At 55.8% G+C, this 21,706-nt stretch overlaps 1 protein-coding gene across 3 annotated transcripts; it reads left to right on the top strand.

The window, feature by feature from the left end:
• The first annotated feature begins 9,001 nt into the window (after nucleotides 1-9,001).
• On the top strand, nucleotides 9,002-21,426 carry troap (trophinin associated protein). 3 transcript variants are annotated; one of them, XM_088633521.1, is made up of 14 exons: nucleotides 9,002-9,161; nucleotides 10,954-11,034; nucleotides 11,128-11,401; nucleotides 11,733-13,053; nucleotides 13,371-13,474; nucleotides 13,887-13,938; nucleotides 15,053-15,180; nucleotides 16,039-16,090; nucleotides 16,179-16,252; nucleotides 17,119-17,211; nucleotides 17,858-17,950; nucleotides 18,733-19,090; nucleotides 20,696-20,886; nucleotides 21,330-21,426. In XM_088633521.1, the coding sequence occupies exons 2-14, from the start codon at nucleotides 10,985-10,987 to the stop codon at nucleotides 21,381-21,383; spliced, it is 2,844 nt and encodes a 947-aa protein (XP_088489647.1). In that variant the 5' UTR covers nucleotides 9,002-9,161; nucleotides 10,954-10,984; the 3' UTR covers nucleotides 21,384-21,426. The 3 variants fall into 3 exon arrangements, with proteins under 3 accessions (XP_088489647.1, XP_088489646.1, XP_088489644.1); XM_088633520.1 differs by having other exon boundaries at nucleotides 17,855-17,950; nucleotides 21,333-21,426; XM_088633518.1 differs by having other exon boundaries at nucleotides 17,855-17,950.
• Nucleotides 21,427-21,706: the final 280 nt, after the last annotated feature.

The following is a 21,706-nucleotide window of genomic DNA, read 5'->3' as shown; positions in this document are numbered from 1 at the left end:
CCAGGACGGGAGCTGTCTGTACGCGGCTGGAAAAATCAATACCCTCCTCTCTGCGCAGTAATCCTGGCACAGGACTGGCAGAGCCCTTTGCCACGCTCAGCTGTCAGTCTCAGTAAAGAGGTTGTGTGTGTGTGCAGGCTGGATAGACCGAGTCAAACAGTGCTGTAGCGGAGGATATTACATCAGCACAGAATAAGAATAAGAATAAGAATAAGAATAAGAATAAGAATAAGAATAAGAATAAGAATAAGAATAAGAATAAGAATAAGAATAAGAATAAGAATAAAAGAATCATGGCAGGAGTCTGTCACCTCAACTCCACTTGATCTGTCCTGGTGGAGGGCATTTGTCTTTGTCAATTATAATACCATAGCTTCCCGATGTGGACTTGCCTGTATTACCTTAAGTGACCAAGTGACTCGAGGTGAGGGGGGGCTTAAAAGCTCTCCTTAAATTGGAAATTCAGCTTCACACCTTTGCCGAGATGAAATCTGGTGATTGATGTCCAGTGGGGAGCAGTCCTTAATGTGCAACACCGATGAGCTGTTCGCTATTCCGGCCAGCAAGCAGCTGAAGCCATGACTGATCTGATCAAAAGGGTTGCTTCGGGTCAGCTGCTGCAGTGAACTGCGAAGCTGTAGAGGACTGACAGCACAGGGCACGAGTCGCCAGTGTCCCTCTCGGCCAAGGAGTAGCGCTGGTCCCATCTCAGAGCGTCCTGGAGTGGGCGAGCCGCCCCCCTGCACGAGCTGCCCAGGAGACACTGAGACTGGCCCCAGGAGCTGCTCGCCTACCCAGAGGGCCCTGGCGCCAATACCAGCCCCTCGCCCAGCGCTCCGCCCATGGTGCTCCCCTGCCTGGGGGAATCCACCAGTGACGTGACCCGGCCTCGAACCCGGGCCACCTGGGCCGCAGAGATCAAGGGTGTCAGGAGATAAAAGAAACATCAATGCCACAGTGCAACATTCTGTCCTAGAGACGATCGCGGCAGCAGGTCTCTGCCAGAGCTCTCCCAGTCGTGGTTAAGATGCCTTACGGCTCTCAGGAAATTGGAAGTGACAGCTCAGCCCCTCCTCTCCCTCTCTCTGCTGCTCAGCACCATCAAAGGGCTGATGCTTGTTTCTCTCGCTCGGCCCTGCCAGGCTCTGCTCTCTCAGAGAAGCCCCCTGCCCGGCCTCTTCAGAAGGCTCTGTGCCCCCGCTGGGACACCGCACTGTACTCAAACAAAACTTCCCAGCTGCCCTGAGACCGTTTACCCCATCTCCTCCTCGTGTCTCCTTTCATTCAGACGCCTTTTGAAAGGTTTCTTTTTTCCTTTACAGAGAATGGACGTGTGGAGAATCTCATTTTTAGTTTAGGCTGTTTTGTTGTTTTTAAGGACATTAAGTTTGCAATGCTACACCACCCTGATACCCCACCCTCGCTGGATGCCTCAGTTCTGGCCATTAGCCTGTATAACCACCACTCTAATCTGACCACTGGTCCACACTGTCCCCTTGTCTCTCCCAGTCCTCTAATCTGACCACTGGTCCACACTGTCCCCTTGTCTCTCCCAGTCCTCTAATCTGACCACTGGTCCACACTGTCTCTGTCCTCTCTCCAGTCCTCTAATCTGACCACTGGTCCACACTGTCCCCTTGTCTCTCCCAGTCCTCTAATCTGACCACTGGTCCACGCTGTCTCTGTCCTCTCTCCAGTCCTCTAATCTGACCACTGGTCCACGCTGTCTCTGTCCTCTCTCCAGTCCTCTAATCTGACCACTGGTCCACACTGCCTCCCTGTCTCTCCCAGTCCTCTAATCTGACCACTGGTCCACACTGTCCCCTTGTCTCTCCCAGTCCTCTAATCTGACCACTGGTCCACACTGTCTCCCTGTCTCTCCCAGTCCTCTAATCTGACCACTGGTCCACACTGTCTCCCTGTCTCTCCAGTCCTCTAATCTGACCACTGGTCCACACTGTCTCCCTGTCTCTCCCAGTCCTCTAATCTGACCACTGGTCCACACTGCCTCCCTGTCTCTCCAGTCCTCTAATCTGACCACTGGTCCACACTGCCTCCCTGTCTCTCCAGTCCTCTAATCTGACCACTGGTCCACACTGTCTCTCTCCTCTCTCCAGTCCTCTATTCTGACCACTGGTCCACACTGTCTCTGTCCTCTCTCCAGTCCTCTAATCTGACCACTGGTCCACACTGTCCCCTTGTCTCTCCCAGTCCTCTAATCTGACCACTGGTCCACACTGCCTCCCTGTCTCTCCAGTCTTCTAATCTGACCACTGGTCCACACTGTCTCTGTCCTCTCTCCGTCCTCTAATCTGACCACTGGTCCACACTGCCTCCCTGTCTCTCCAGTCCTCTAATCTGACCACTGGTCCACACTGCCTCCCTGTCTCTCCAGTCCTCTAATCTGACCACTGGTCCACACTGCCTCTCTCCTCTCCCCCTTCTACAGGATTTGGAATAATCCCCACTTCACTGGGCTCCATAATAATTCTTTCCTCGGTGGTATCAGGAGTAGTCTCCACCTCTGTGTTGTCTGGAATAGGTCCCTCATGACAGAGCCGGAATAACTCCCCCGTCTGTGCCCGAGTGACAGCACTGCCAGGAACAGCCAGGCCCCCAGTCCCCCTGGCACTGAGCTCGGCAGGCCGTCCCCCGGCTCCCTGCGGCTCGGACCCCCCCTCCCGCTGATGAAGACGAATGTCAAAACGCTTGTTCCCAGAATTGGTCCCATTTAGCTTCGCCGCGGAGGTGAGAGCAGCCGTCGGCCGTGATTTATAGCCGCGAGGCTGCGGGCCGGCGCGGCCTCCCGTTATTTAATTACGGCGTGTGTGTTTATTAAAATCGTCATCATAATGATAATTCATCATCCGGAGAAAAAGCCACCGAGACGAGACCGAAGCTGTTTAATCCCGCCGTGCTGGGGTGGGAAGAGTGCGGGATGGTGGGGGGGGGGACGGTACTGGAGGTGTCGGACAGGAGGGGTGCGGATCGGGCTCGCTGCTGGGTGAACTCGGGTCGGCTTCCTGCACGGCTCAGGGGGGCGCCGGGCTGTCCCAGACACAGACAGAGGCGGGACGGGCGAGAGGGAGAGAGACAGGGAGCTGGCATCGGGCTTCAGATGAGGGAGGGACTGGGACTCCCAGCCGGAGGAGCCCCCCGAGACACTCGCTCAGGGATGCAGACGTCCCGGGTTCGAGGCTGGGTCAACCCCGTGACCAGAATGCCCCCAAGCAGGTAGGAGGAGCGGCCTCTGGCGGTGGGGCTGGTACAAGTCAGCCAGGGTCCCGACAGAACAGGTAGACTCCCCGCAGAAGGTTCCCGAGCCCAGAATCGAACCCAGGACCCAGGAAGTAAGCAGGGTCAGGCTGCCAGGGGGCATATAGTATATGAAAAAATACACTGTAAATTAAATCCAATCAAGTAGACTGGCTCTATCGGCATGCTTTGCTGGGTTTGGTTCAATCTCCCTGTTGGTTAGACTGACCAGTGTACCTCACCCTTAACTGACCGCTAACTAGCTGGCCTGAGCCATCCCCCCCGCCCCCTCTGAGGAGAGACCACGGCAGGCAGCTTCACACGCCAGTTTAAAGCAGTCTATCACTCCCTAATTACCTCAGCGGCCCTGAAATATTGCCCTGATAAAACATTCATATAAGTGATTAACACGTCATAAAAAAGAAATGTATTGGCGCTGAAGATTTCATCGCGTGATTTACTATGGATGTATTCTGCTCTGGGTGAACTGACCAAGCACAACAGGGAAGTCGCGCCTCTGCCTTCAGGCCCTGCCTGGGATTCTGCTGCCACCCAGTGGTCAGTGTGTGGAAGTGACACTCCTCCACTCCCCGGTCTGCGTGCGACGTGCCTGACTGCCGCAGTATCAGCGTAGACCGCACCGGCACTGCACTGCTCCTGGATTCATCATGGGACACCGTGAGAGGCGGGGAGAAGACAGGAACTGGGGTGCAGTGATGGCGGTGTTCAGGATTGGGGAGACCCCAATGCGAGTCAGAATGATTGTTTATAATAACTCCTTACACTTATATAGCGCTTTTAGATTAAATCCAATGGTGGTGGATGCTGCACACTGGTGGTGGTGGAGGGGAGTCCCCATTACCTGTAAAGTGCTGTGGAGTGACCAGAAAAGCGCTTTATAAGTGTAAGCAATTATTATTATTATTATTATTTTCTGAACACTCCATTCAAAGCGCTTTACAGGTAATGGGGATCCCCTCCACCACTGCACAATGTGCACCAGTCTGCTCACCACACTCCAGCTCTCAGTGGGGAGGAGAGCAGAGTGATGAAGCTGATTCAGAGAGGGGGATTATTAGGAGGCCATGATTGGTAAAGGCCAGGGGGGAATTTGGCCAGGACACTGGGGTTACACCCCTCCTCTTTTCAAGAAACACCCTGGGATTTTTAATGACCACATAGAGTCAAGACCTCGGTTTTACAGCTCATCTGAAGATGAGGGCCTTTTTTACAGTATAGTGTCCCCGTCACTACCCTGGGGCAGTAAGACCCACACAAACGACAGGGTGAGCGCCTCCTGCTGGCACCACTAACACCTCTTCCAGCAGCAGCCTCAGCTTCCCCAGGAGGTCTCTCATCCTGCTGAGCTGCAGTGGGCTGCCAGCTGTGAGCTGCAGGGTGATATAGCGGAAGGGGATGAGGGTGTGGGAGAAGTAGACGGAGTTAGGGCTGGGATGCCTGTTCCACACACCCACAGCTCTTTGTGTAAAGAAAAACCATCCCATTCTCTGTTCTGAATTCCCAGCTGTGTCCTTGATTCACTACAGATCCTGCAGTAATCCCCTGGGTTAACTTTCTGTTCCCTTCAGGATGTTATAAACCTGAATCAGATCTTCTCTCAATCTCCTTTGCTCTTGACTGAAAAGATTTGTCTCCTTTAACCTCTCTGTATATGACAGTCCCCTGAGCCCAGGGATTGTTCTTGCTGGTCTCTGAGTGTTTTCTAAAGCTCTAATATCCTTTTTGTGGTTCGCTGACCAAAGCAGACTGAGAGATCTGTGACAGAAATAAGAGTCAAGGTAATGAGGGTTAAGGGATAAGGAAGCAGAATAGAAAGACAGAGAAAAAGACAGAAAGATAGAAAGACAGAGAAAAACAATGTGAGCAGGAGGCGTGGAGTGTTGGCTGTCTGGAACAAGCTGTCCAGCCATAGTGTCAAGGTCTTTGAGAAATGACTATACTCCTGGCACTGATTGGCTCTGGACTTCCCCAGAACTGGCCCTGCACTGGCCCTGCACTGGTTCTGGACTGGCCCTGGACTGGCCCTGCACTGGCTTGGACTGGCCCTGCACTGGCCCTGCACTGACCCTGCTCTGACCCTGGCCAGGCCCTGGACTGGCTCTGGACTGACCCTGGACTGGCCCTGCTCTGAACCTGGCCAGGCCCTGGAGTGGCCCTGCACTGACCCTGCTCTGACCCTGCTCTGACCCTGGCCAGGTCCTGGACTGGCCCTGGACTGACCCTGGACTGCCCCTGGACTGCCCCTGGCCAGGCCCTGGACTTGCCCTGCACTGGCCCTGCTCTGAACCTGGCAAGGCCCTGGACTGGCCCTGCACTGGCCTTGCTCTGGCCCTGCGCTGACCCTGCTGTGACCCTGCCCAGGCCCTGCACTGGCCCTGCACTGACCCTGCTCTGACCCTGGCCAGGTCCTGGACTGGCCCTGCACTGGCCCTGCTCTGACCCTGTCCAGGCCCTGCACTGGCTCTGGATTGGCCCTGCTCTGACCCTGGCCAGGCCCTGGATGACTAAGTCCAATGCGAAACCTCTGCCCCCTACAGCATGTCAGAGTCTCCCTACATAGCATTGTGGGTAAGCGGTCAGGCCTTCCCTGGAGACCCCTCCTCCCACACAGATCGGCTCAGAGAGAGGGGGGAGAGGGGCTCCCCTCCCTCAGCGAAGAGGGGGAGTGTGTGTGTGAGGGGACCGAGGGGCTGGTGAAGAGACAGAGAGAGGAGGAGGGGGCTGAGGCCCTACAGGATGCATTTCATCTCGCCGGGAGGGGTGGAAAGAAGTTCATCTTTCAAACTCATTATCAAAGAGAACTGTTTCAAATTTCGCCCGGCCTGGGGAGCCGAGCTCCAGCCTGAAGTGATTTCAGATGAGTTGGTGTTATTTGTGCAGACGGGGCTATCGATCCTCGGGGTTATTACACAGGAGCCGCCTGGCATTTGAAGGCTGGAAGTGTTTGGACAGATGTGAGCGGATTACAGCGGACGGGGATATCGATCCTGTCCAGAGGCGCGCGCTCCGCGGGGGCTCCCAGGGGGGCCAGCGCGGGAAAAGACAGCTCAGACGAACGATCCCTGATGCAGCCAGGGGGTGGGGGGAGAGGTTCGTTAAAAAAAAAACCCCAAACTGCAAAACTGGCTCCGCAGGGGGTGGGGCTGAGGGTGGGGTGGCTTCTGGGGAGGGACGGGGGGATTCACAATCCAAATTTGCCCCAGTCTGGTGGGGTGTCCTTGCGAGGCTTTCTGACTGAGCACTAGGGGTGTCGGACATGGGTCACCCCCTCCCTGTCACACTGCTCCACATCCTGTCACAGGCCCTGGAGCTGGAGGGGGCAGATCTCTATGAGGGGCTGGGGGAGTGACACTACAGCTGGCCTGCCCTTGCTGGTATGAAGTAGGATATGGATATGGGGGGGGGGGGCACACGGACGTTTGGGGAGGTGGGATGAGCGTGTGACGTACCCCCCCACCCCCCAAGAGAACTCTGATGCTAGTCTGTCACACGGCCTCCCCTCCAGCCCCCCCCGAGTGCAATGCAGGTCCCCCATTAATACAGCTGTGTAAACTGTAGAGATCTGGGTGATGTTCCCCCAAACACCGTACAACAGCAGTGCCCAGAGACAGGCAATTCTATAAGATCCTGGGATCTGTAAGGCACTTGCCTCCAAACAGGTTGGAAGGGGCAAATGGGCCCCTCTCACTCGGTACCTGTTCTTATGCTCACTGCTGTGTGGGACTGGGAGAGCAGAATATGAACTGCAAGTGCTCTTCTTCATTATTCATGTATGCGCTCTGTTCCCTGTGCACCGTGATGCAAGCTGACACAGGCGTCTCACTGGGCCCCTGCAGCTGCCAGACCTGCTCTTCTCTGTTCCCCTGGTGAAAGGCATCTCTGACAACAATTAGCAGTGACAGTAATCGTAATGGCACAGACTAAACAGTCTTGTCCCCGCGCACCCCTGCGGGGCTCGCTGCAGCTCCCTAGAGCTGACAGCTAGGTGGCGCAGTGATTCGGATGAAGGAGGGGCCGACACCAGGAGCCCCCCTCTATCCCCCCCAATCGGGCTACAGCTCCGCTGCTGAGTCTCTCTGAGTGACCCAGAGAAGCTGCTTGTCAGAGACAGCGTACTGTCGCACTCGGGCGTCCTGACGGCTCTGCCCTCCTCACGCAGAGAGAAGCCCAGTGCAGTCCTGATCTGCTGAACCTGCAGGCACTGTGTTTCAGCCCAGCAACTGATCCTGACGCCTCAGTCCTGTCGTGTAAAAAGTGTTCTTTCAGCTCTGTGGGGTTGAGGAGCTCCTGCTGACTGACCAGGAGCCCCTGACAACCGGTCGCCACACTGGACTGGTCAGTGTGACAGAGCAGCCCCTCCAGCCCTTCCTGCTGGCTGCTCGTGTCCGGCTGTCCTTGAGCTGCTGGGCGGTGCTTGAGAGACGCTGATCAGAGAGACTTGAAGGTGCTGAATGACTCCTCACCCAGCCTGAGCTGCATCAGCCCCAGTCACAGGACTGAGAACAGATCCAGCACCAACGGGGGCCTGGAAAGAATTCCTGGTGCTCCTCACACAGGGATCCTGGCTCCGGTCTGTGTCCGGGACTGTGTACAGCAGGGAATGTTGGAAATTAGAATTATCTCCTAGCGCCTTATTTTATGAAGGCAGCAGAAACAAAGGACATGCTTTCTTTTTGAACTTTTTTGAATCAAATGCTGAAAGTATTTACTGCTTCCTGTGCCAGACTGACACTGGTCAAAGAACTGGAGCTGCTGGGGTCCTCTCCTCGAGGGGTTCATTCAGTGTCACCCTGTAACCTCTGCCCCTTCTTCGGCAGCTTTGCAGGACTTTGTACGAAGAAAATAACTAAGAGTGTGTGCAGCCACACACTGCTGCTTGTATGAAACACGGGGGGGCGTGGATGCTATGGGGAGCCCTACTGCACTGCTGCAGCTGTTCCAGCTGGTCCTGTGCTTTTCACCCTGAATCAGTTCACATGCTGTACAGGAGGGGGCAAGCCTCCTATCTGGGGGCACTCAGCAGACTCACTGCACTGCAGATCAGGGGGCTGAGAGACCCTTTCACCAGGAGGAGAAAGTTAAGGAGACCTCATTCTACAAGCAAACAACAGCATGGCGTTTCCTTCAACGTGCTTTTCCTCACCAACTACCTGCCCGTCTCAATATATCTTTTCAGTATATAATATTAATATATATATATAATGTTAAGTCCCTTTTATTTTTGATCCAGTACATGGATTTTAGACTTGGGTCACTATACATGAGGTTTAAGCAACTGGATTTTATGTGTCTAGATATTTGTGTGTAGATCTTTTATAATTATTGCAATTAAATTTGAGCGTGCACGGATGATTGTATTGTAATATTTTAATATACATATATACAATATACAATAAAATATTAATATAATAATGTAATATTGTATTGTAACAGCAATGTAATTCGGTGTTCTAAATGACTGGTGTTTTAAACAACCTGCAAAAGTGCCGAATAAACAAAACAATTGCTCATGCACACATCCTCTTAAAGCATGAACTACAAATCTTTAAAGGACAATGCTGAAAAATTAGCCAAGACTCTTCCTGCGCCTGCTCAGTGCGTTCCGCCGTTACCATGGTGCTGCCAGTGCATCCCTTCCCTCACACTCATTGGCCAACAGGCAGCCAATGGCTGGTAGGCCAAGCTCAGGCGGAGCTCGTTGATTGGCTGCTGGAACTCCGGGTCTGTCCAACGGCGAACTCTGCTTTTTTACAAACTTGCTGCGGCAGCCAGTCTCAGGAAGTAGGGGAGAAATTAAAACTGCGAGGAGACAAGCAGGCACTGAATCGGATAATTGCACTCGGGCAGCGTTTGGCTCTAACGAATCCCCAGTGAGACAAGCGACGGTGAGTACAGCTGTTGTCGACCTATGCTTTGGAAACGTTACACATTCGCTCCTTATGTGTCTCTCCGAGCGTGGTCGTTGCACAGCCTAATAATGACCCTTTCTTTCAGGTGGCTGATTAATAACACAAGTAATTAATCGCCTGTGCTTCGGTGATAGAGTTCTGTTCCATGTTTCCCCTGTGGATTATGATTATCCTGAACCGCGGTACTAGTGCGTGTGTGTGTCACCCCGTTTGTTGTTGTATGGAGGTGAATTCAGGCACAGCGAGACTCAAAACCACCCGTTTTCTTGAAAAAATAATACATTCGCCCGGGGTGGCTGGGGGCAGTGAGGCACGTGACCGCCCCCCCCCCAAAAAAAAACAGCCAACCCGAGAAGCGCATGACAGGACGTATCAATAATACACGAGATTGTAACGTGTTTTCTTAGGCGTGACAGTACTCCTGACAACATGGTGCCACAACGTGTATGACGGACACTGTTCTACATTCTTGCACAAACGGCGGTACTTAATGTAAATCGCTCTCAGATTAGGCGTCGGCTACATAACTGTTGCTCGCCGTGTATGGAGCTCGTTCCTGTCTAGTCATAACACAAGGCTGTTACTCAGTAGCAGTGCTCTTGTGCGGGTCCAGGCAGGCAGTGGTCAGGGTTCTAGACCTGTAACGGAAAGTGTTGGGGTTCGAATCCCAGGTGTGAGAGTGCTCCCTCACCCTTGGGAAAAATGCTTCACCTTCACTGCTCAGCTGTAAGAGGGTTTGGAGAGAAGCATCAGTCAGGTAGAGAATGCGTTGCCCTGCAGGTACCTGTCAGCTGTGGAGCTGCTGTGGGCACTGTGGCCCCCGGTGAAGACCAGAGTGGGACTCCTGAGGGCTCTGAGCTTCACACTTGTGTGACTCCAGGACTCAGGATCTGCGCCTGTGGCTGGAAGGTTGCTGGCAGAGGAATCCTACTCTGTCGGGCCCCTGAGCAAGGCCCTCAACCCCAGCTGCTCCAGGGGCGCCGTGTAAATGACTGACACTGCGCTCTGACCCCAGGCTTCTCTCCCTGTCTGTGTGACTCATGGAGAGCAAGCTGGGGTGTGTGAAAAGACAAATTCCTAATGCAAGAAATTGTATAGGGCCAATAAAGTGATCTGATCTCCTGCAGGAAGAGGCTTGGGCCAGGTGTTAATCCCCTCACTAGTTACCCGACGCTAGATTACTGAACGAGTTTACAAACGAGCGCTCATATTGTTAGAGCCATGTGACCCTGAACAAGATGTCTGCTGACCACAACAGCTAGTTTGCTTATCCAGGATGTGCCAACCCTGTAGGCTCCCCACAGCGCTGCCTGGGGAGGAGCGTCGGGGTTGAAATGCCGTGCTGTTTTCTGTGTTCGGTCTGCACCAAGCCTTCGTTGTTCTCTTTGCTCCTGAGGCACTGCTTACCTTGTGCTCGCTGAGGCAAGAAGTCTTTGAAAATGGGGCAGCTGCTGCTCCCAGCGTTCGTCTTCAGGACAGTGGCGCCGTCCCCAGCGACACAGGGCCTCGGTGTTTCTCTGCGCCCCGATGATCCCGCTGGGAGGAAGCCCTGTGTTTGTTTCTCCTGCGTCGATCACTAACGTGCTGTAGCTCTCGAGGGCTCCGGAGTCTGGATGCGTGGGCCTTTCTGTCAGACCTGATCTCCTGCTCTTTGCGTGTTCTTTTTTATTTCCCATACAGAAAACCAGGACTTGATTCGGTGGATTAAGGTAAACCCAGCGGCCAGGCTGGTTCCTGTCTAACTGCAGCCTCTGTTCTGTTCTGACAGGCCCGCCCCGCCCCAGGCGCTGCCCGAGCCCATGGCTTCCTGCCTTGCCCTGCGCGAACAGAACCGCCCCGCCGGCGCACAGTGAGTCTACTGGGCCCGCAGCTCTGTGCCAGTCGCACGCCGGGGCGCGGGAAGTGTGCTGATCCGACCTCTCTCTCTCTCTCGCTCCGACAGGGAAAGAGAGCCCGGCCTCAGCTACCCTGCCCAAGGAAAGAGGGGCGCTTCCAAACCGGGGGCGGCCCAGGCTGGGGATCGTCGCCGGGGCGTTGATGCCGAGAACTGCGACCCCTCCTCCGCCTGCCCCCATCCTGGGGGGGGTGTTCCCCTGACGGGAATCCCCCCAGGAGGAAAATCGGGGGTTCTCCCTGTCTCCCTTGGACCGCAGAAGCCCAGACTGCCCATTGACTTTAAGGAGGCTCATCGCCGATGGGAGGAGAGGCTGCAGAAGGTAAGGAGCTGCTGCTGTCCTCCCTCCCTGCTGGATACACTATGCCCCCCTCTTCCCTCTGTCCAGTCTCTCTCTCTCCCTCTGTCCCACCCACGGGCACCATGAATCCTGGCATTCCAGAGCTCCATGTGAACGATATTGAACAGGCTAGGATCCAGTGATCGCAAGAGAGGGAGTGCAGCTGGCCCAGCTCAGCAGATCTGTAGCTGCGAGCAGAGCCTGACTTGCAGAACCCAGATTTCTTTATTTTAGATTTGCTGAGATCCCGCATTGTCTTGTGGTGGGATGTGACTGATGCCTCTCTCTCTCTCTCTCTCTCTCGAATTCTAAGGGCAAAGCAAAAAAGAAGCCGTGCACCAAGCCAGAGCCCTTCAACTTCAGTCAGCCAGCGGCCCCCAGGGCGGCGCTGTTGAGTAAAAAGTTTTCGCATGCAGCAGGGGCTGAGACGGACCGAGCTGAACAGCTGCCCTCTAGCCAGGCGGTGGAACCTGTGCAGTCCGTGAGCGATGGAGCCCAGCCTGCTGTACCAGTCATCAACAGGGCCGCACAGCCTCCGCGTCCGGACCAGTGTGCTCGCCCAGCAGCGAGCAAGCCAGCCCGGCCCCTGGGCCCCCTGTCCAGAGACGCGGGGCAGCCTGAGCTTCGTGAAGGCAGCACAGATGCCCATCCAAGGCCACGAAATACCGTCCTCTGTGTAAACCCGGCAGTGGGCGTCACAGAGCAGCCTGCACACCCAACAGGAACGCACCCGGGACCGCCTGTACCTCGCAGGCCCGTTGGTGCTCCCCATACCGAACACTCGTGGAGGGTCTTTGCACGGGACCCTACACAACCAAGCCCTTCTAAAACCAGGGACTCGAAATCGCCACCAGTCAGTGGCCCAGTTCTCTGTGGGCCCAGTGAATCGAGGAAGGTTGGCTGGCTGCCACATCATGCTGCTTTTCCACTGGCTAAACAGACTGTCCAGTTTGCAGACCCACCCTCTGGCCGACCTGGCCAGTCCTTGACGCCGGTGTTCAGCCCTGGGCTCCAGTCGGCACGGCGAGCCCTGTGCCATTCTGCCAGGGGTGCAGTCCTGCCCCACTACACGGACACCACCCTGGGCAGCACTGGGCACAGTGCTGTCCCAGCTCCTCACGCTAGCTATTCCCAGGTGCCTGGGACAGGGCAGTCGGTGACTGGGAACGCTGTCCAGTGTGAACACTCAACGCCTGGGAATTCTGTCCCTGGTATCCCACCTTTGACTGGGAGTACAGTTCAACTAGAGAATGGGAATTTGGTCCAGTGTGAACACTTAAAGCCTGGGAATTCTATCCCCGGTGTCCCACCTGTGACTGGGAATTCTGTCCAGGGCGAACACTCGGAGCCTGGGAATTCTGTCCCCGGTGTCCCACCTGTGACTGGGAATTCTGTCCAGGGCGAACACTCGGAGCCTGGGAATTCTGTCCCCGGTGTCCCACCTGTGCCTGGGAATTCTGTCCAGGGCGAACACTCGGAGCCTGGGAATTCTGTCCCCGGTGTCCCACCTGTGCCTGGGAATTCTGTCCAGGGCGAACACTCGGAGCCTGGGAATTCTGTTCAGCCAGTGAATGAGAATTCTGGTTCTGATCCAGAGCCCATCACGCAGAACACGGCCGACACTGCGCTGACAGGTAAGGAGACTGGTCTGGTCTCGTTCTTTTCTTTTTATACAGATCATCTATGGGGGGGGGTTCAATTCCACAACGACAAACCCTAAGTCTGCCGTCTTTCTATGCATGAATTGTTTCTCTGTGTGGAGTGCAGTACCTGGTCCGTTCTGGAACCAGTATCCGGAGAGCCTCTTGGATTCTCTTCGTTATTCCGCACATCCGGCCTGCCCACTCATCTGCCTTCTCTTTGTCCCGCTCGATGTCCGGGAGTGGGCGCAGGCGGGAAGTGTTTTTATTGGCGGCGTGGCTGACCCCGTCCCGTGTGTGTGTGTCCGCAGGTGGGCCCGTGCCCTTCACCCCTGACCCCGCGGCCCTCCGGCGTATCCTGGCCAACGAGGCGGAGCACTGCCCGGCCTCCCTGAGGGGCAGCTCTGTCTGCATGGTGAGTTCCTCCTGACCCGGTGTGTCTGTGGTGCTGTCTTCATGCTGTACTTGTCTGGGGGGCAGGTGGGTGTCAGTTTTACCTGTGAAGTAGGGGTGTGTGTGGTGGTGTTGCCCTGGCTCGTTGTGTGTTTGTGTGTTGCTGTAGCCCAGGCTCACACTGTGCCCTGCGGTTGTGTTGGTGTGTGTGTGTATGATGGTGTTATTCTGTGGCTGAGGGATGGGGGTGTGTGTGTTGTTGTTGTTGTAGTCCTGGCTCACAGTGTGTGTGTGTGTGTGTGTGTGTGTGTGTGTGTGTGTGTGTGTGTGTGTGTGTGTGTGTGTGTGTGTGTGTGTGTGTGTGTGTGTGTGTGTGTGTGTGTGTGTGTGTGTGTGTGTGTAGCCCTGGCTCACACTGTGCCCTTGTGTTTCAGCCCAGGAAGATGCTGCTGTCCAAGGGCCGGAGTGCTGTGGTCAGTGATGGAGGTCAGTCTCTCTGTTCTGAGCTCAGAACCCAAAGTCAACCAAAAGCTGAATAGTTGAGTAACCGGACTAAGGTTCTGGTTCTTGGGTTTCTGATGGGATAGACTCCTCCGTCACGAGAGTTTTCTCCTGTTCAAGATCAGGCTTCTGTTTTAATTTCTGGTTTGGTCACTGGCTTTGTACCAGCTGCCTAATGGCAAAAACACCATGCGTATCTTTGCAGATAACTGTCAGAAGCGTTTAATCCAAAGAATTTAGTCTCCTCTTCAACTCCTGCTCTCCAGTTCTTTTTGCCTGTGAGTACTGCACAGTGCATCCGCTCCAGCAGCGTGTTAATTAAGAATCGATTTTGTATCAGACGTGGGCCACTAGAGAGACCCAGTCATGTTGAGTGAGTTGCAAGAATCTGGGTTGTTATGTTGGCACGGCGCTATACTCCTGGCTTTCACCAGTAGGGGGCGCTAGGCTCTTCCTTGCAGTGCCTGCTGTTGTGTCTGTCGGCCGCCGACGCGTCATGCTCCGGCCTGCCGGGGGACCTGGCCTCTCCGGACGTCCGCGTTCGGCTCGCGGCACAGCCTGGGATCCATGCTTGGCGATGGCAAACCGCACGAACTCCGCGGACATCTCCTCCCTTTCCTCCTTCGTTGTCGGGAGCGTCTCTGCGATCCCTGCGTAACCGGGCGGCAGGTGGCGCTGTTGAGAGCGATGGCCGTCCCGTCGCGTGGCTGAGGGAGTCCAGGGTCTTCCGGACCGCAGCGTCGTGTCCCGACTGCGTGCGGAGGGCTGGGCGCGCAGTTTGGGCCGCAGTTTGACATCTTTGCAAAGATTCTTGAGGTTAAACTTTCCCCTGAGAGCCGGCGGGGACTGAGGATCTCCGAGGATCTGGGTGGGCGGCCGTCTCCCGTGAAGAGCCGCGCAGATCTGGGGTTCGGGGTGGTCTGAGGAGACGTGCTGGCGAGACGTTGGTGCGGCGGTGTGGATCTCCTCGAGGTGCTGTTTTAGCTGTAGACAGGCTAAATCTAGACCTGGGGAGTGGTGAAAGGAGGGGGGCATCTGGGCGAGGCTGTAGCTCGACGGGCTGGGCTGGCCGCTGACCCCGTGCCTGTCCTTCCCTCAGCTGGCTCGGTGCCCTTCTCCCCGGACCCCGAGGCTCTTCGCAGTATCCTGCGCAACGAGGGGCTGAGAGCCAGGGCGCCCCTGGGGGAGCAGAGCAGAGCCTCGGTCAGGGGCAGCTCCATCTGCATGGTGAGTCTGTGTGCCCCCTGCAGGGCGGGGCCTGTCTTGCTCTGGGAGGGGGTTGGTCGCTCCGGGAGGGGGGGCGGGGCTCGCTCTGGGAGGGGGTTGGTCGCTCCGGGAGGGGGGGGCGGGGCTCGCTCTGGGAGGGGGTTGGTCGCTCCGGGAGGGGGGGCGGGGCTCGCTCCGGGAGGGGGTTGGTCGCTCCGGGAGGGGGGGGCGGGGCTCGCTCTGGGGGGGGGTTGGTCGCTCCGGGAGGGGGGGGCGGGGCTCGCTCTGGGGGGGGGGTTGGTCGCTCCGGGAGGGGGGGCGGGGCTCGCTCTGGGAGGGGGTTGGTCGCTCCGGGAGGGGGGGGCGGGGCTCGCTCTGGGGGGGGGTTGGTCGCTCCGGGAGGGGGGGGCGGGGCTCGCTCTGGGAGGGGGTTGGTCGCTCCGGGAGGGGGGGGCGGGGCTCGCTCTGGGGGGGGGTTGGTCGCTCCGGGAGGGGGGGGCGGGGCTCGCTCCGGGAGGGGGTTGGTCGCTCCGGGAGGGGGGGGCGGGGCTCGCTCCGGGAGGGGGTTGGTCGCTCCGGGAGGGGGGGGCGGGGCTCGCTCCGGGAGGGGGTTGGTCGCTCCGGGAGGGGGGGGCGGGGCTCGCTCTGGGGGGGGGTTGGTCGCTCCGGGAGGGGGGGGCGGGGCTCGCTCTGGGGGGGGGTTGGTCGCTCCGGGAGGGGGGGGCGGGGCTCGCTCTGGGGGGGGGGGGGCAGGGCTCGCTCGCTCGCTCGCTCTGGGGGGGGGTGAGCTGCTCCGGGAGGGGGGGTGGTTCTCGCTCTGGGAGGGGTTTGCGGGGGTGCTGGTTCTTGTCGGTGTTACACTGTGTTACTGTGTTTCAGCCCCGCAGGATCCCGAAGGCGAAGGCCCAGAAGGCAGGAGCGACAGGCCCAGGTCCGTCTTGTCTCTGCCTCCCTGCTGCTGTTCTGCTTCAGCCCGGTTCTGATTCTGTGCCTGACTGTCTTCTGGTCTGTCCCCACAGGCGATGAGCAGGCTGTGACCACAGCTCAGCTGTCGATGCCCCGCAGAGTCCCCAACACACGGCCGAGCTCCATGGTCAGTGCACGGGGGTTCAGGGGTCCACAGTTTTCTTGTAGCACCAGAGCTGTAGCTGGGAACTGGACTTTAAGGCAGTAGTTGGTTTCAGATTAAGAAGCACCAGTAATGATGAAAGCCGACTCTCTTTATGAATTTCTAGCTTGATATTAACTAATAGAACAGAGCCAGTCACAGACATAACGTGACCCCTCTGAAATTTAGCCCGTGTGAAGCCCAGCCTGGACTGAGGAATTTTCTTCTAGGGAGTCTCGGTATGTGCTCGGAGCCCAGGATCGAATCCTGGCAGGGGCAGGCGGAGCTTCTCTTGTCACATTTGCGTGTGTTAAAAACGTTTCGTGTGTAAGGTGTTCCATGTAAGCCCAGGGATGTCATTTTAGAATTGTATTGTACGATGTTAAGTCCTCATATAGCTCCGTGATCCATGTAGGTGCTCATTTAGCTCCTACAAACAGTACAAAGTAACTCACCGCGTTCCTCATTGCTCGGTTTGTGCTGTTGAAAGTAGTGTTTGTACTACTTTCGTTCCTGAGATATAGCACCTTTTTTGGGGTGTAATGTCACTTAGCCCCCCCTAAAACGGCATAGGAGAACCATAATACTTGTCTTATTCATTAGTGCCAGTTTACACTGTTCAAAGTTGTGTCTAAGCTGCTTTTGTTCCAGAGATACCTGAGTCTTGGTCTGGAGACAATATCCTGCTCTGACAGGCTGAGGGAACTGAATCTCTTTAGTCTGAAGGGAGTGTCCTGCACTGACAGGTTGAAGGAGCAGAGTCTCTTTACTCTTGAAGAGAGGACTTTGAAAGGACCTAATACAAGTATTTAGAGCACTGCACTGAGGGCCAGTTTGTGTGTCTGTTCCAGAGAAAATTGGGACAGTCCGTCTTCCGCACTCCTGTCTTCAGGACCACCCCTAGAATTGAGGGTTACTCCAAAGACCCTGGACTGTACAAAGAGGTGAGGGCAAGGGTGTGTGGGGGTGGGGGTGGGAGGAAGAGTCTTTGCAAGGACTTGAACTCCTGAGACACTGGCACTGTGGAGGTTCTCACATGGCAAAGCACAGTCCTTTTAAAAACAGAAATCCAACTCCTGGTTTCCTGTGGACGGAGCAGAGAACAGGAAGTAGAAAGGGCACGAGAGCCAAAGGGACGTCTTCACGAGTACAGACTTGCAGCCGGGTGTCGGCGCACACCTGTTCTTCCTGCCCTTTCACGGCCCGATTACAGAACCACACAAACGTCTCGGCTCCTCTGTAAACGATAATGGCAGGAGTCAAAGGGTTTCAGATTGCTGACTTGTTTTAAGTCGGGCAAGTCCTAGCAGCTCCTATTTCTGTGCTGTAATCTGGCTCTGTGAGTGCCGACTGTGGATTCCTCTCTTAACCCTGAGGAAGGCTAATTGGGCTTTAGAGGCTTAACGGGGTGGGGTTGGGGAAGTGATCATTGAGATCACCTGAACCAGTCGTCCGTTCCCACAGTCCCACAGGGTCTAGTACGAAGCACTTCGGGCCGATGCTGGCGAAGAGCGGAAAGGGTGGAGGTCCTCCTCTGTCTGATGGATGAATTTCTGTGTTCTGTGCCCCCCTCCCTCCCCCTGGCAGCAGGACAGCGTGGTCCAGGAGCTCCGGTTCGAGGAGCAGGAGCAGCGTGCCGCGGACGGGAGCGGGACGGGCTCGCGGCCTGACGCGCGGTCCGAGGTGAGTCCGACGAGTCCTGCGCCGCTCCGGCCCTGGAGCTGAGAGGTGCTGTGCAATTGTCTGGAGAGTAGTCCGCCCCCTGGTGTCCTACCTGTGGCTGATGTCTAACAAGCTGGGGAAGCACATGGGGCGTCTCGAAATCCAAATTTTCCTTAGCAGGGAGACTAAGACTACAGAAAATAGTTCTGTAAGCAAGCCTTAGCTGCCACCCACAGCCTTACATGATTGTGGAGAATTTTCAGGAATGTATTGCCTGTAAACGGACTCCTTAGTGCAGTCCCTTACAGCCCTTTCACTACACGCTTTCCTTTTCACTAGAGCCAATTTAACAATCCCAAAGTTTGCAGGGCTTACAGACCTCAAAGGCAACAGTTCATCCCTTACAGCATTCTGGGGAATGCGGTTCAGGCATAAGATCTGCCCTCCCGCCATGCTGTCTAAAGCAATTCACTTAGCAGGCATGAAGGATGGCTTCTTTCAACCTCCCTCGACAGCACAGGGGTGGGCCTTTGATTCTGCGAGTCAGCCTTTCCTGCTCATTAGCCAATTTTTGGGACACATAGCAGGGAGTGGGTTGGATGAGTAAGAAAGCTGTAGTCAAGAATAGGCTGTATAGACTCCCGTCCTCTGAGTGTCAGCAAGAACCAAACGTCGCGGTTAGCAGTCCCCCAGGGGTATGGGGGCTCGGTGGTATTAGTTTGCTCTGTGTTGAGTGTCCTCCTGCTGTGACGGGTGGCGCTGGGAGTTTTATCAGTGTGCTGCTGCGTGTCTTGTGTTTGCAGATTGCTGCCCCCTCTCCTGTCCTGGAGAGAGAAGATCAGGGGCCCAGGGAAGAGGAGACGGGGCGTCGGCAGCTGCCGGAACGTGACGGGGCCGGGGTCCCCCAGCCCTTTCTGCAGGCCCCCCACCGGGCGTCTGTTATAGTGTTCTCCCAGGGTCCCAGGGTGCACAGAGAAGACACTGTTCAGGAGAGTGTCCTGGCTCCGCGTGCTGGGCCTGGGAGTGGGCGAGAGGGGCGGGTCCAGACCTGGCAGCCGGGGCTCCTCCTCTCCGGTGGGCATCCCGACGTGGAGCAGAGCGTTCCCGAGACAGGGGCATGCCCCCAAGGGAAACTGCCACCTACGGCGCCCGCCCTTGCAGGTACAGTACGCAGTGTGATGCCACTAGGGGTGAGGCAGTAGACGGGCTGCTTTCACAGGCGAGTGGATTTTTGCAGTGTTTTTTTTTTTTTTGGCCGCACTATGATGGCAGCGTGACGTAATTTCTGGAACGGAGCACACAGGCGTTTCAGAGGAGAGGTGTAAATCATTGCAGGGTTGCGAAGCGGAGAGAGATGAGAAGATGACCCTACGAGTCAAAAGGGAAGCTTCAACTACCTGGGCCGCCAACTTGTGAATAACCCAGGGAGAGTCAGCCTAAGTTACACATAGTGTGAAAGGAGTGTTTTGAAGACTTGCCCAGTATATGGAGTCCAAGGCGCGGGGGGGAGAAGATAGCAGGACTAAAAGAAGCTGAAAGATGAGATGCTGTTGCTAAAGGACACGCCGGACAGAGGGAAGGGAAATGGCACGAAGAAGCCCGAAGTGGACTACGGACAGAGAGGCCAGAGCAGGGAGTCGGATTATGGCAAAGATTTTTTTCTGCATGTTAGAATACAAGATATTTTTCTTTTTTGCATAAGAGGGGCAGAATAGCTACCCTCAGCATTTAGAAGCCTCCATGATATAGGAATTTGTTTTTTCTGTTGCTTGAATAAACTAAGCGCAGTTAATTGCAGCGCTGTTTTGGGGAGTCTTTTGTCCCGAGGCCCATCTATCTACTCTAGAGGACTGGTCTGAGGACCACACCCCCAGCGGCATCACAGTGTTGGAAGATATGGGCATGAGTGGGTGCACCCAAGACAGTGCCTCTGCTGGAGAGCAGCATGTTGTGCAACAGAAGAAAACGGGATTTTGTTTTCCCTTCTCCTGTTCTGGTTATTGCGGTTTATCCTGGAGGTGGGATTTTTTCTGCCCTTTCCTATCCCTCTCTCCTGTGGCTGCTGTCGAGAAATGTAGAGCGTGCTCTAGCAGGCAGCCCAGGTGACTCCGAGGCCCGCAGGTAGGCGGGTACCAACGAGTCACCCCTTTACTATTAATTAATAATTTCTCACACTTACATAGCACTTTTCTGGACCCTCCACTCACAGTGCTTTACAGGTAATGGGGACTGCCCTCCTCCACCACTACTAATTGAAGAGCACGCAGTGCATGTATAAACCATGCTCAGAAGGTTTTAGCCTTTTTTTTTCTTTCAGTTTATAACCTTTCAGAGGTATTTACATTGTGCCAGCAGAGAGTGGGCAATAAATACAGAAATACACTTATTCAAAACTATATAAGTTTGGGCATTACAGAATTAGGACTTGGTTTCATTTCTGAATTAGAGGATTCTGATCTTAATGGGGGGCATAAACACTTCCCAGGTTAGCCCGTATTTACTAAACCTTTCTGACAGTAGAGTGTTCTCCTGTTGATTGTATGAATCAGTCCGCTGTTCAGCCTGGAGGGTCTTCAGTTAGCCCTTGCCTTGTCTCTTACTGGCAGCTAGTTCGTAGTACAGATCTCTCTGGGTTCAATGCGAAGTGACCCTTTTAAAGGGACTTGCAGACGACTCCTGCAGCAGCTTCCGGGGAGGAATTCCCTGGCGTCGGCAAACCTCACCGGTGAGCCTGCATTTCTGATTCTGGTCTGATCTGCTCCGCAGGCAGCACGCCGGCGCCTCCTACAGGCACCAGACTGCGCCGGCACCGCCCCCTGGTCCCGTCTCTCCAGGAGGCCCTGCTGGACGAGGAGTGCGCCTTCTACACGTCCTGCGGCCCCGCCCCCCCGCGCCCCGCCCCCATCCGCCGCTGCGCCAACCCGCTGGCTCGCACCTTCGACTTCGAGGACTCGCTCGTGAGTGGCAGTGGGGGGGAGGGGGGGCGGTTCGTCTTCCCAGTTAAATCCATCGTTAGTGACTGGCTCGCAGCGTGGCTGCACCTTCCCAGGATTCAGTTCACCGACGCTCTTGCACTTTTATTGGCCCATCCTCTCTCCAGTCGGAGCTCTGTGTGGTCCAGACTCCCTCGGAGCTGATGGTTATCTACCCCTGACATCCCTCTAGCAGTGCTCACTGGGGGAGGCTTTCTGAGCGTAGCCTGCCTTACTGCTGATCGACCACTAGGGGTCCCCAGTCACCCTGCATACTGTGCATGGCATACTGTGTGACTCTGGCTTGCTGCTCCAATGGGATCTGCTGGAGCATGGAGGCTGTGCTGGGAGCCCCTGGCCTGTAAGACCTGCAGATCCACAGTCCTAATGGCAGTGATGAGTTAACACCCCTCTCTTTCTCTCCTCAGCAGTTCGAGCCAATCTCCTCGCCCTCATCGGCTGAAGAGCAGAATTTTATGTAAATTATTCTATGTTGATGAATAAAAAGAAGCTGTATCATGTCAACGTTGGTGTGTCATGAATTGTGTACATGTGCTGTGCAGTCCCATGTGAGACCAGGGTGTGTGAGTTTTGACTTGTCTGCAGGGTGTTGTCCAGTCCTGGTCCTGCGTGGGGTTCAGTGTGTCTGCAGGGTGTCGTCCAATCCTGGTCCTGCGTGGGGTGGTCAGTGTGTCTGCAGGGTGTCGTCCAGTCCTGGTCCTGGGGGGGGGTGGTGTGTCTGCAGGGTGTCGTCCAGTCCTGGTCCTGCGTGGGGTGGTCAGTGTGTCTGCAGGGTGTCGTCCAG

This window comes from Lepisosteus platostomus, chromosome 1 (genome assembly GCF_059453375.1).
Source record: "Lepisosteus platostomus isolate fLepPlt1 chromosome 1, fLepPlt1.hap1, whole genome shotgun sequence".
Classification (NCBI taxonomy): domain Eukaryota; kingdom Metazoa; phylum Chordata; class Actinopteri; order Semionotiformes; family Lepisosteidae; genus Lepisosteus; species Lepisosteus platostomus.
The sequence above is the reverse complement of the archived record's forward strand: the minus strand, read 5'-3'. Positions and strand labels throughout refer to the sequence as shown.

What these genes read in the sequence shown, in the direction of transcription:
- troap (XM_088633518.1), top strand. Translation starts at nt 10,985, where the DNA reads ATGGCTTCCTGCCTTGCCCTGCGCGAACAGAACCGCCCCGCCGGCGCA. An exon ending in ACACACGGCCGAGCTCCATG is followed by an intron (nt 16,253 to 17,118) that starts GTCAGTGCACGG and finishes TGTCTGTTCCAG; the next exon opens with AGAAAATTGGGACAGTCCGT. An exon ending in ACCCTGGACTGTACAAAGAG is followed by an intron (nt 17,212 to 17,854) that starts GTGAGGGCAAGG and finishes TCCCCCTGGCAG; the next exon opens with CAGGACAGCGTGGTCCAGGA.